The sequence below is a fragment of the Sminthopsis crassicaudata genome, chromosome 2 (genome assembly GCF_048593235.1).
Source record: "Sminthopsis crassicaudata isolate SCR6 chromosome 2, ASM4859323v1, whole genome shotgun sequence".
NCBI lineage: Eukaryota > Metazoa > Chordata > Mammalia > Dasyuromorphia > Dasyuridae > Sminthopsis > Sminthopsis crassicaudata.
Genome location: NC_133618.1, coordinates 146,312,024 through 146,326,810, shown reverse-complemented (window position 1 = coordinate 146,326,810; position 14,787 = coordinate 146,312,024). Strand labels below are relative to the sequence as shown.

General features: G+C 36.1%; 1 protein-coding gene across 1 annotated transcript in view; it reads right to left on the bottom strand.

Moving 5' to 3' along the window:
- Positions 1-14,787, bottom strand: part of KIF13B (kinesin family member 13B) — a 246,319-nt gene that overhangs the window by 33,743 nt on the left and 197,789 nt on the right. The window contains 1 exon segment of the mRNA XM_074287554.1: positions 1,522-1,633. Coding sequence (XP_074143655.1) covers positions 1,522-1,633 — 112 coding nt within the window.

The window sequence follows — 14,787 nt, the reverse complement described above, 5'->3', positions numbered from 1 at the left end:
TAGGCTCTAATTTCTGATGTTTCTAACATAACCCAAGGGGTTTCCTCCCTTTGATATATCTGTCTCTAAAACTATCAAATAATAGGATTCCTTTGGTGCTCATAATTGCTTCTGATATATATAGTAATGTCAGGTTCATTTACACTTTAAACAAAGAGGTGTTTTACTCATCTGTGAGTAATAACATGCACCTTCTGTGGTTTTTCAATAGTGAAAAGGGATATTCTGAGTCTTCCAAATACTAACACATGATATTTCTGATGCCTGGAAAGTTGGCTACCAAAAAGCGGTACATGCATGTATGTGTCTGACTGACTCACCCAAACACATAAGATATGACATTTTTTCCCCACTGCCTCTTGAAACAAGATAAGTCAGAGATTGAAAGGTCCCAAAGAGTCCTCAAGCCCATGCAGACCACTTTGTTCTCTATTTCTCGTTAATTTATTCAGTGTCACTTGGCCAACAAACACACCAAAGCTGTATTTCTCAGTTCCCTTCCCAACTGCCTTGTATTTAGTTCCATACACCACTTAAGGCAGATAACTGAGGCCAAGATATTAAATGACACCAAAAACTACACACCAAGTTCATGATGGGAGATCTTATCCAATAAGAAGAAAGTTATTCAGTCTCTGATCTTAATGCAGCCAATTTTTAAAAAGTTTTCTTCAACTATTCTCATTCATAAAACATAGGTCCTCTGGTGGTCTCCTTTTAAGTCTTTATAATTTTCATTCATCCTGAGATTTTAGAGCAGGGCCATGAAATATCCTTCATTGTAAATCAATTATCATAAAAGTGTTTCTTTCATATAACAACATATGTGTATATTTATATACTTCTACTTCATTAGGAAAATTAATTTAAACTGAAGACTATTAATACTTCTGAATTCATGTTAAAATATGAGGATAACCTACAAATGAAAAAAATATACAACACCTAAAATTCATAAAATGGATAAAATATGCCATTTGTTTTACATCTATATAAATGACAAAATTACATAAGTGCTAGCTGAAGAAATTAGACTACGGAGATAACTGAACACTGAAAAAAACTATCATAGTTTCTTGGAAAATCCTTTTCTCTGAGGTTTTAAAAAAGTAAGGTCAAACATTCGACTTAATAAAGATTTTCTAACTGTATGAATGGAACCAATGAAGAATTTATTGTAGTCTTCATACAGAACTTTACTTTGCATCTAATAAAATTATCATGTAATATTCTTCTTACATTTAAGTATATGTTTGAATTCCCCTGAATTCTCTGGAAACTCTGTGAGGGCAAAGACTGTAATCTAAACTTTGTATGTAATGCCATTAAGCTATTTTTTTTTTTGCTTTCAATATCAAGTTCAGTGCTTTATACAGAGTACACATTTAAAAAAATAAAGATTTCTGGAAGGAAGGGAAGGAGGGAGAGAAGGATGAACTAATCAGTACCATCTAACAACCTGGATATATGATCCAAGCCATCCTTGAGTACAGTGATCAAGAAAGGAAAAATGGCACTCACCTGGTTCAGGGGAATGGTTATCCTGGGGACAACCAGAAAGAGATGGACGAGCTGGAGTCATTCCTCTGGAATGTTCTGATTGGGAAATATCCTGTTGACTTTCCCATCGACCCTAAAGATGATAAAAGCATTTTTTCCCAAGGTTCTGGATACATAAAATACTGAAGAACTAAAATAAAAATTCTTGATCCCACACCAATCTAAAACCTGATAATTATTTTTTAAAAATCCAGCTCTTTCACTCAGCTTTTATTATGTTAGAGAATAATATCCTTGAATACAATGCTAAAAATCATCTAATTATCATATATACATATATATATGGAGAGAGTGAGAGAGAGAGAGAAAACGTGTGCACGCACTTGGAATAAACTTTTCATCTTTTTTTTGCTGTTTGACATCAACTTTCTAATGAACTGTGCAGAGAGATACTTTTATTTTGTGAAAGGAGGCAATGTACTTGGAATTAGGAAAATGTGAGTTCAAATCCTCTGCCTCACACTGGCTATAGGGCTGTGGGCAAGCCACTTAGCCTTTCAGTGCCACCAACAACTCTCTAAGAGTAAGTTGAAGAACAGGCTATTATTTATAGTGATAACATCCTACATTGATAAAACAAAAACTCAACATAATCTCTACTCCTACAATTCCTGCCATCCAAAAAGCCCCTTCCCCAAGGCTCCATGGATCTTGCTGAAACCAGCAAGCAGAAGTGAAGCTTGTTTAGCTCAGACACCATTGGTCTTCCTCTTCTCCCTTCCTTATTCTCCTCCAAAACTGGATCCTAGGACTAGCAGAGACTCCATTATTGCTAGACTTTTAAAAAATTATTTTTAGTAATATAACCAAGAAAATTATATTTTCAAAGAGCTACTCTTCTTCCAGTTCATCTACATAGCCTTCTCTTGCATCAATTTAAAAATATGAGAGCTAATGTTGCAAATTTAAACAGCTAGAAGTGTACAGCAGAAAAGGATTTGGAGGCAATAGATTAATGAACCATTTTTTTCTTCCACAATAAAAAATAAATAATTTTTAAAAGAATTATCACAAATTATGAATTAACAGATTTATGAATTAGTAAAGTTAAAAATACTTTTATCACTACTTTAGAAATTTTTCTAAAAGAATTTTATGAGTAGAAGGGATCTAGGAGGTCATCATAAAGGAATACCTTTATTTTAGATATGGTTTAGTAGAAATGGCATTGGTCTCAGAGCAGTAGCTTAGAGTCTACTTCATATGTCTCTTTCAGTGGTATGAATTAATGAGAAATCACTACACGATAGAGTATGATTCCAGGTAAGCTAAATACGTTATGGGGCTGTGCTGATGAAAAAGCACTGCTAATTCTCACAATATCCTTAGGTAAGAACAGATTCATTAAATGAATAAATAAAGAATGACCTATCTGTACAAAAATCTTATAACAAGTCAATACCAATGCTGTTGGGAAAAGAATTTCAAAATCCCTTCTAAAATACACAGCTTTTCCAAAATCACTTTCAGGGCACTACTTTTTCACTCCTACTGGCATTTCATGGGTATATAACCACATCAATAAAGCAACTGCACAGTGGCCCCAAAGGATAAGAAGTCATAAGTTCTTTGAAGGTATGACATCTGGGCTGAAAACTTATCTTCCTTCCTCTTAGTTGTGACTCAAATGCTGATCTTAAAATCATTAAGCTTTAAGTGATTTGGGCTCTGTTTACTTCAGAGAATGTCACATTTCCCTGCATACTTTCTAAGCAATCTATATAGGGTTTAGTACATGTATGCAAGTTACAAAGAAGAACTGTAACACTCAAATGGACCAAGAGAAAAGCATACAAAAATAATTGTAGATATAACTATGAAATACAAATTAAAGAGTAGCATTCTATACAATCAATAAGCCTGAGTCACCACAGTCCCTAGAAAGGGATTAGATTGCCAGAGGACCTCCAAGGGATGCACAACTGATCCCCTCTGACAACAATCTGTACATTAAAGACAAGACTGGATGGACTTGACATGACTGTTATTACTACAGTGAGTGCTCCAGATTACTTGATCATGACCTGTTTTTCTCTCTCAACCCTACTTCTCATTCCACACTTCTTGTCCTTCATCTTCAAGAATTTACCAACTGTAACAACTAACTCCTGTTTTTCACAAAATATTTCTACTCTTTTATGTCATGGGAGTGATCATCATGGTCTAGATCACACATTCTTTTAAAAAATATTTCATTTTTTCCAATTACAAAAAAAATCTTGAGTTCCAAATTCCCTCACTCTCTCTTCTCCCTACTCACTGAAGCGGAAAGTATTTTGATATAGGTTATATATGTGCACTCATGCAAAACATTATTTTTATATTAGTCAAGTTGTGAGAGAATACACAGACCAAAAACAAAACAAAATCCACAAACCCACAAAAAACAGTTGGAAAAAAAAAAGAGTAGGCTCTAATTTATATCCAGATGCTATCAGTTCTTTCTCTGCAAATAGATAGCATTTATCATCATGAGTTTCTTCAGAATTGTTTTAGATCTTCCTATTGCTCAGAATAGCTCAGTCATCCATAGTTGATTATCATATAATCTTGCTATTACTTTGTATAAGGCTCTAGATCAGCAGTTCTTAAAACAGATACCACCTCCATGTTCAGATTGATTTATTTTTACTCATCTTTGATGTCCTTTGAAATCTTACATTATATTTTGTGTATTTAACAACATGATTTTGAAGAGTCCACAGGCTTCAATAAACTAATTTGCAAAGTTAATCTTTTGACCCAAATAAAGGTCTAAAGGAAAGGGCAAGAGACTGAGAATCTAGAAAAGGAAGTTCTGATCCTTCTCTAACTACCTGTGTGATCTAGAGGAAAACAAAGCTATTCCTAGGCCTAGAGATTCCTAGCCCCAGGCTAGTCACAGAAGCCTGTTTACTTTAGTTTCCTCAACCACAAAATGGTGTTAATAACCTGCCTCACATGGTTGTTGTAAGAATCAAATGAGACAGGATTCATAAATTGTCTAGCACAAAGCAAGCACTATAGCGATACTTAATTTTTTTTCTTCCTTCTTCTTCAGTTTCCTAAACTGAAAAATGGTTACAATGTATTAGAATTATAGAGTATTTTAAAGTCCACAAAATCTTTTTCACCCATCATTTAATCTGATCCTCACAATGGCCTGTAACATAGGCCAAATATCACATACCTATATTACAGATTAATAAACTAAGGGATAGAAGGGTTAAATAACCTCCCCAAGGTCATACGACTAGATAAGAACACAAGTTCTTGAATCCCATATTATTTTCACTGGGTTTTTTTAATTTGTGGATTTATTATAATGTGTGGGTTAACTTGAATATTTAAAATGTGGATTTATTAGAAAGCTATTAGTCACAAGGAATAGAAAGTTGAACAGAAAAGAGTTCAAAATGGTGTGGTTTTCGACTTTTCATTGGCAATATATTTTGTATGTGTGTGTTTGTACACATGGATGCCAAACCCTCATCAGAGGAATTTGATACAAAGTTGTTTTCCCCCCATTTGACTGCTTCTCTTACTCTAAATGCATTAAATTTTGTCTGTGCAAAAGCTTTGTAGTTTTCAGATAATCTGTTTTCTATTTTACCTTTTGCAGTTGCCTATATCTCTTGTTTGGTTAAGAATAGATGGTTGCTATCTTTCCCCCATCCCCTAAAACCCTTGTAAATTTATGTTTCCCATTTTATCAAACACTGAAGTATTGAAGTTCATTGCTTCTCATTATCCCTTGTCTAATCTGTTGCACTGACCTCTATTTTTAACGAATATCAGATGGTTTTTGGATAAACCAGTTCAAATTTAGATAAAGTAGTTGCAGTTTGGACTGTCACAACACTTTATAAGCACTCACCCAGTCTGCCTCCCAACCTGTCTACCAGATATCCAGGTATTTTAGAAATGATTATGATCTTAGATTTAGTACTAGAAGGATGTTCTTCAAAAGGATTCTCCATGAGTCTCAAACCAAATATCTCCAAAACTAAGTTCCTCATCATCTTCCCCCCAATTTGTCTATCTTTCCAACAACTCTCTCCACATCTCATAGCTCCCGTCTTCTCTATGGTCACCAAAGTAGTTCAAATCCTTATCATCTCTAACCCAGAATATTGTAATAACTTCTTAACCATCTCCAAACTTAAAAGTTTCTCCTGCCTTTCATACATCTGCATGAAGAAGACTTCCCAATGGACAGACCAAGTTCTAGCTGGACTTGTTCCAAAGAATTCAATGGACTCCTACTTCCATAAAATAGAATAAGAATCCCCATGTCTGGTCAAAATGCCTGACTTGAATGTAAATTTGGGCCTTAATCCACACTATTCCTTAACTCTCCTGCTACTCCCTAACTGCCATTTCCCACTGAATTAACTTTCAAATGGATTATCACTGGTCCTTCTAGTCATGGACTACCTTCCTTTCAAGTCTCAGGGAATTTGCCTTTTATAAAGACAACACCCCAACAAAGAACGCCTTTGCCAACAAACAATACTGCAATCTAGGTTATTAGAGAGCTGTATAGGAGAGGGAAAGCCCAAATAACTTGCTCAGTGTCACACAGTCAGGATGTGGTAACAGTGAAAATAACTCTGAAGCAGGTTCTTTAACTCCTATAAATCACAGTATATACACACACATACACTCATGCACGCGCGCACACACACACACACCCCACTCTATGAAATTAAAGACATTATAACAGAGTATTGTAATTGGAGTCATAGAATCAAAAATTTAGGATATGGGGACAGCTCAGTGGCACAGTGGGTAGAGCACCAGCCCTGAAGTCAGGAGGACCTGAATTAAAATCTGGCCTCAAACATTTAACACTTCCTAGCTGTGTGACCCTGGGCAAGTCACTTAACGTCAATTGCCTCAGCAAAAAAAGAAAAAAATAGGATATGAAAGGATATTGCATCATCAAATGCAAACCCATCTGTCACCCTTTCTCTTCTACATGAGGAATTTAGACCCAGAGAGATGTGCCAGTTACTTAGCTATAATATATCTGAGGCAGGATTTAAATCTGGGTCTTTCTCAATTCTTAAGTCCATAGTTCAAGTCACTTAAACACAGAATTTGGTTTCAACAATCACTAATCATATGACTCTAAACAACTTTCTTAGCCTTAATCTCAGTTCCTGCCCATCTATAAAATAGACATTACATTTCTATTTACTGAAGAAGGCTAATGTGGGGAAACTATTCAATACATCTTAAAGCTACAAATGTGAGTTATCATTGGACAATGAGTCCTAGACTTCCCCTATGTAAGTATTATGAATCTTCCCTAAAGAAGCTCTATCCAAATCCAAAAAAGGCTCTGTTGAATTTCATTAGGCAATTAGCATACACACAAAAATGTAGGTGCAAAATGTAAGCAAAGAAGTCCTGAGCTTGTCTACACATACCCAGAATGGATCTTGTTACTTCTCTCACTGCTTGAAGGATGAGGATTCCAGCTCCTTGGTCTATCTAACCCACTAGAATACCACTTTCAACCTGAGCATCCTCAATACTCTATAATTCTGAAAATGCTTTGAGAGTAGTAGAATCACTTTTATTCTTTAATCTATAGCATAGAGATCATCACTGAAAAACTCTATTCCCCCACTAACCCCCCTCCAGGAATCATGTCTAATTTAATTCCCTCACCCACTCCCTTTGCCCTCCAATCTCCCTTGCACAGAATCTTGCACACTTGACCAGTTGCTCAAGGACTATTTTTTAAAATTTTTGAATTGTAAGTTCCTAAACAATTATCAACAGGGCTAGAGAAATGGAATTTAGGTCAACAAGCCCTACAAGGTAGTAAGTGCCTACATTTGAGTACTTAGGGAACCCATTAACTTTAAAAAGCTTCACCGTAGAATAGTTCATGCTGCTATGAATCACACTTTGATTTATACATATTAATGTTATATTAATGTGTCTTTTTTACATTTAAATCTAATTATTTGTCTGGAAAACTATAGCTTTGTATATTCAAAGTTACTACAGACAAATGATTGAATGCTAAGGTCAATGGTCGTCTGAGCCACCCAAGGGAAAAAAAGATTCATGCTTGCTATGTATGCAGTGTCAAGCTGATACAAGGTTGTTTCTAAGACATCTCACTTAATTTTGGAATAGATTTATTTTTATATCCTAGATTTTTCCTTCTTGGCTGGCAGCTGACATTGTGTCCCTTAGGAAGGAAACTAAGTAGCTGATTTAGAGTCCACACCATCGCCACTTGGTGTATAATCATCCAGTGACGAATAGTCCAGGTATCACCTTTTCTCCAATGCACATTCAAGGCTCCACTAACTTCACAGCTCATTTTTCCCAGTTGGCAGCACCCTACCCACCCCACCCCCAACCCTGCCATTGTTCCAATAATGATATTAGCAGACGTGAAGAAGAACATTATATTCTCAATGTCTCTTCTCTTCAAGCCTTTCAAAAGGGAATACCAGAAAAGAAATATATAAAGCTTTGATAATCTTAACATATCTGTAACCCTGCCTATAATGACAAATGGGAGAATGTTTTCATTTCTATCAGTCTACCTTAACAATCCTCTTAACCTTGAGGAAGATGACATGCTAACTGTGTGCAGCTATTATCATCCAAGAATGGGGATGTTTTAATCTCTCAAATGTCTTTGGAATAGAATGGAATTTTGTTTCAAAGGGAAGGATAACAAAAAAATGTAATGATGAACAGTACTCACTAACTCAGCATCAAAGAAATGGTTCTTTATCTCTAGACAACAGTTTTAGGTCTATAGAAACATTTTTTTTTTTCACCTCATTCCCCTTCCTCAATCATAACTCCAAGTGTTTAAAGTAAAGCCTATGTATTCCAAGTCTGTTCATACACATTTAATACCATCCCCATAAAATATTGATGCTCTTTTATTTTAATTAAAGCTTTTTATTTTTCAAAACATATGCGTGGACAATTCAACATTAGCCTTTGCAAAATCCTGTGTTCCAATTTTCCCTCCCTTTCCCCATGCCCCTCCAGACGGCAAGTAGCCCAATATATGTTAAATATGGTAGAAATATGTTAAATACAATATATGTATACCTATTTATACAATTATCATGCCCCACGAGAAAAAAAAAAAAAAAGCAAAACAAAATGCAATCAAACAACAACAACAAAAAGAGTGAGAATGTTATGTTGTGAATTACACTCAGTTTCCACAGTTCTCTCTCTAGATGTAGATGGCTCTCTTCATTGACCAATGGTAACTGATTTGAATCATCTCATTTGTTAACAAGAGCCATGTCCATCAGAATTGATCATAGTATAATCTTGTTGTATAATGATCTAGTTCTGCTCATTTCATTTAGCAAGTGATGCTCTTTTTAAATAACTTCATATACTATGCCGTTAACTCAATGTCACAGACAATAAGTGCCTACTATGTGCAAGGCATTGCACTAAGTGCTAATAGAGAAATAAAGATTTATAAACTTGATCCTTGTTCTCAAGATCACAATTCAAGAGGGGAGGGGAACGATATATACTAGAATTAAAGAATTACTTAAACTCAAAATCTCAGAGTTAGAAAGTTATCTCAAAGGCAACAGTATATTGATAAATGTTTAGCAATCAGTTCTCTAAAGAAAAAAAATGTGCATGTGACAAATACATTTTTAACATTTTCTCTCTCAGTTTCTTAAGTCAAAACAACCAACAATATAAAACAATAAATCAAGCCTTGATATATAGCCTTTTCTGGCTTCTCAGGTACAAATGCTGTCATCAGGCAGTTTGAGCTGGTTTCGGGACACTCCTGCTCAAAAATCATTTAGTTGAATCTATAGAGTCTGATTTATACCATATCCAAAAAGTTGAAGACCTCTAGTGACATGGAACTCACAAATTCCTTTGTCAGCCTAATTCTTATTAGGAAATATATCCTTACATCAAGCCTAAATTGTAAGTTTTGGGTTTTTTTTTTGCAAGTCCTCTCACTTCTTCCTATTTTTGACATATAGCTCTGCACAAATATGTGCAATGCAAACTACAGGGAGACTGCTTAAAAACTCATTGAAATATTCTAAGGGAGAGATGAAAAAGTCCTAGAACAGGATTGTGCCAGCAAGAATGGAAATGCAAGAACAGAGGTTGAAGAGAGTCCAGAATCTAGAAGTATAAAGAATGTTTCAGTATATTGGGAGGGAGAGAGTACAAGCTAAATTGAAGAAGACACAACATTTTGAACACAGATAAGAAAAGAGTGGTACCATTTACAAAAACAAAACAAACAAAATACAACCCAGAGAAATCAGAAAACGAAGAAGGCTTTAGAAGTAGCCATCAAACTCCTAAAAGCAATTGAAAATGTGGATCCAAAGCTTGGGAAAGAGGTCAAGAGTGGAATATTACATTTGAAAGTCATATGCAAAGAATTAATAGTTGATGACATGGGATGATGAGAAAAGATAAAGATTCTCGGAGAAAGCCAATATTTGGGAGCTAGAACAAGAAGGGCAATTATAGCTGGCAACAGAATCTGAAAAAAGCACAGAACACTATAGTATAACAGGAGCCAAAGGGAGAGAGTTTTGTTTTGTTGTTCTTAAAAGAGTACGGTCAGGTTTTAAAAATTTCAAAGACATCAAAGGAAGCATGTGGTAGAAACAGTTGGATTAACACTGTGATTGGCCCATTCACTTTATTGTGGCTTCCTTCAGGCGGGTAGTGGGAAACAGCTACCATATTCATTTTCCAAACTCGTGGAAACCCCCCTTAAGGATGCAGGGAGGCCTGTTAAAGCTTAGAAAACCCCAGTCAAGTGAGAAATGTTTACCTGAGCATTTGCTGTCCCAGAAGAAGGTTTTGTTGACTTAGAAGACTAGCTACTGTGGAGGTATAAAGAAGTAGTCTTTTAAATTCTTTTAATTTTGAATTTGTATTCTTTTCACTAGGATTAGCAAAGAAATTTCATTACATTTTATGATTTATGAGTGCTTTGTTGCATTTTAAATCTCGGCAATAATGAATAAATTAGCCTGGGTTAGGCATAATCCAGAAAAATGCTAACAGAAGCATTCCTGGGTGTCATTTCCCAGCAGTTTCAGGTGTGGTGAAAGTGGAAGCTAAAGAGAGAATGGGTGGGGAAGGAGAACTACTCATTCTAGATGTGGAGGAAGTAGAGAATCCCCTATCTTGAAAGAGCAGTTGGGCTGAGGAAACTATGTTGCTAGTTTTTAAAGGATAGGTGAGACATTGGTATGTGTTTTCATAAAAGGGAAACTGAGGATAAGAAAGGAAAGGGGGAGACACTAATGGTGGTTTACTGAAGTCCACAATAGAAAAGGGATGACTGAAGTCAAAACAACAGGTAGGAGGCAAATGACCTGTTTTTCTGAGAGAAAAAAAAAAGAATGAAGGAATTAAAATTATTTTTATATTTTGTGGGTGCCAGTACAAAGAAGCTGTTTACCTACTATCCTTACAATTTAATCCATCTTTTTTTTTCCAGTCACAGCTTTCTGGGACAATGTCTTTTATGCCATTTAGACTATGCAATCATTATTGCTAACAACATGCTACCAAAAAAATTTAACCCACTTAACCATAATGAATCCTACCATTGCTCTGTGGCTTATTTTTAGTTTTTATACATTAAGAACCATGGTTCCAGGAATTGTAATCAAAAAGGAGAATATAATGCCAAGTGAAGTCAGCAAGAAAATGTAGATATTAAAGAAGACTTTTTGAGCAACATTCACCTTGGAGCCATTGAAGCATGGGGATAACTTACTAAATGTGATTTAATCTGATCTTCTCCTAGACAATTTTGATCTTAGATTAGTTCATGTGCAGTATCTATATAAGCTATGCACTAAATGGGCAGTTTGTCTGAAAATACAGAGGAACTCTTGGTTTGCTTTTTGGTTGGAAAGGAAAAGAATTAGAGATATGAAATCAAATGACTTCAATTCTAGAAAAGCAAGAGTTAAAATAATCTGCTAGATTTTTTTTAAAAGGATGGATAGTGGAAATAGTTTTGAATAGTCCCTTTTAAAGCCTGCACTTAGTGGCCTTCCTTTCCAATTGCTAACATTAAGAAGGGGGAAAAAAAGGAGGACAAAAATCTCAAAAATTCCTTTGTTTGACAAACTTTGGAAAATGAATAGCTCCCCACAGGATCTGCTTTTTTTGCCCCTGTATGTTTACCTAATTTCATTCAGTTTTCAAAGTGAAAGATTACCATTTTATGCCCACTACCTTAATCTGAAATCTGGGCTCTGATCTCATCTTCCTCTATTACATTAAAATTGATTAATAAACATGCTGGGCATAAGAAGGAAAGAGAAACTAGGCTGCTTGTTTTGTCATGGCTGAACTGGTTTTAGCCAAGCTATTCAGGAGCTGCTTACTCCAATTTATATATATATATATATATATATATATATATATATATATATATATATATATACTCCAAAATATTAGAATGCCTTTTATGTCACTATGAGATATAAAAATAACAAAATGCTGAGGGTGGGTAAAGAAGGAAGAAGTGAATTCTAGACATTCTAGCAATAGAAAAATCCCCAAATTACACAGTTCTACAATTCTATTCTACTCATAATAAAAATGGAGAAGGTTAAGACAGGATGCGAGCCAAGGGAATGAGATCAGGAGTCTCAGAAGGAATGTGATACAGTGAAAACAATATTGGATTTGGCATGGAGACTTGGGTCTGAACTACAATTCTGCAGCTGACTCCCTATGTGACCTTGGGCAGGTCACTTTCCCTGGTAGAGTTGGAAATTACATCATCAAGAGAATAAGGAGGGGTGGATTGGGTTATCTCTAAGGTCCCCATAAGTTCTAAATGATCTGCCATCAGGCAGACACATACTGAACTCATTCTATTTTCATACTCCATTTGGTGGGAGACAAATGGAGATTGGAAACTAAATTAAGCTGGACTGGGAAGATTGGGCCTTGAAAACTAGTCTTAATATCCTAACTCAGGTACTGGCAACTTATGTGCCACACTGACCAAAGATACATTCTCAACTTTTCAACCAATACTAATTCCTTTATCAAAGAGCTATTTGTCTCAGTTGGATGTCAGTCTGATTAAGAATAAGAAAACTGAATGATTAGGGAGAGTGTACTTTGTACTTTGAAAAGAAAAATCAATCTAGAATCGTAAGTAAAGGGAAGATTTTCTTGAGTCGAGGGCGGGGAATGGGGGTATGCTGTCTATTCTCACCTACTTCAAAGCTTAGTTAATAACCCTTTTCTCTCTAATCAGAGAGAAACTAGGGAGCTAGCTCTTTCTTTCCTTTCTCATTCCCTTCTCATTAGCACATTAGAAACTAGGCATTTTAATAGTCAAGAAGATCTGAGTTCAAATCCAGAGTCAGATGTTGTGAGTCACTAAGCTTCTCTTAATCTTAATTTACTCCTCCCTAACACTGGCAATAACCTCACAAGGTTGTTGTGCACATCAAACAACATAGCATGTCAAGTGTTTTGTAAACCTTAAGCACTACATAGATATTAGCTATCATTATTATTAAAAAAAAAAAAAAAAAAAAAAAGAGCCAACTTGTATAGGAGAATAAAGATCACTAAAAGCATCCTGGGCACAGAGCCTCTAACAAGAGGTACAAAGGGGTCTTCCCTCAAGCCCATCCACCATCAGCCCACTCTGCCCCTCAGGGTGCACCCCCTTTCCCAGCAGTGGCTAAATAAACAATGCTGCCCTAAGCTCACCCAAGTCACACGGAGGTGGAAGAGCTCCCCCACTGCCAAAAGTCCAGCACTCCATCAGTTCGTGCCCAGCACCCATGCCTGCAAACTCCATCTACCTGCCTGGCTTAAAGAGAGGCTCCCTGAAACTGGGCTTCCTTTCTTACCTGAGAAAATCCTAAGTCAAAAATACTCTCCCCACTATTCCGGTGTACCTGATGGGGGCCAAATGAAAACAAGGATTACTGGGAAATCAGAGGGCAATGCAATGGAGCTCTCTATATAAATGGTGATCAAATTTTCAGAATCCTAGAATTTCAAAACTTCTATTCTTGGCAAAGTCAGTAGTCTTATAGGGCCTATGATCACCACAGGCCTGTGATAAGCAGATCTTTTTCTCCTTTTGAATACTATTGTTGAAACAAGACTAACACATGGAATAATTGTGAACCAAATAAGCTAAATTTTATTTGACTAAACCAGGTTTCTGAGCAAGCCTGGGGTGTTCTGCATGTGGCTGCCTAAGAAAGAGACGTGAATCCTGACAAAGAAAAACCCCGAGGCAACACTCACTTTGCCTAAGTGTTTTGGGAGACAGATGCCAGTGAGTCAAAGTTGCATGGAGAAAGAAGCTATAGACAGCCAGAGAAGCCAGCTTTCCAAATCCCCAATTCTAACTTGCCTTCCTGGAGACTGACAGAACGCATCTCTTGGGAAAATATTTAGTAGTTTTAAAATTTATGATCCATAAGAAGGTTCTGTTTAGGTGACTGATCTGTAAAATGTATCATTTCAGGTTTTTGTGACAGCAAACAGGATTGCTGAGTAAAAAGGAAGTGAAAAGTGAAAAGGAAGCCCCTTCATTGTAGAGATGGAAAAATGGTCACACAGGCTGCAAGTAGGCAAAGCAAGATTCAAACCCAGATCCAGCACACTTTCAATGGTTCCACCACACTAAATATCTACCCACACCCAGCAACATAAAGAAAGAACTATTGAAAAATAACGTGAAGGAGATCTGACATGAACCGAAATACCAGATGTTCATCCACTTACAGGGCAGTCTGTATATTGAACTATATAAGCTCTCAGGGATTTTAGCTAAAGTGGAAAAAGATGAGGTGTTCATATGGAGTCTCTGCATCTCAAAGATAGCTCATCCAATTGTCAGCAGCTCCTTCTCTCAGGTCCTTTTTGCCTTATTTATGGAAGGACAACACACAAAGTTGAGACATGTAAGTAAAGTAGGAAGAAGGAGAAAATCTGCAATGACATTATCCCACCCAGACAAGGAAGTCTTTTTCAACAGAGAGTTGTCCAGAGTAAAATAGCCCTGAATTCCTGAGAGTCTTTCATGCTTGGCAAATAGTTGGCTGGGACAATTTGATCTTATGGGATGTAAGATCCAGGAAGTTCATTAAGGTATCTTTAAAACAAATTGCCATCTCCTTATCCAACAAAACTTTCAACACTAAATTCAAGAACCTCTTAAAGATTGAAGTAGGTTGAGTA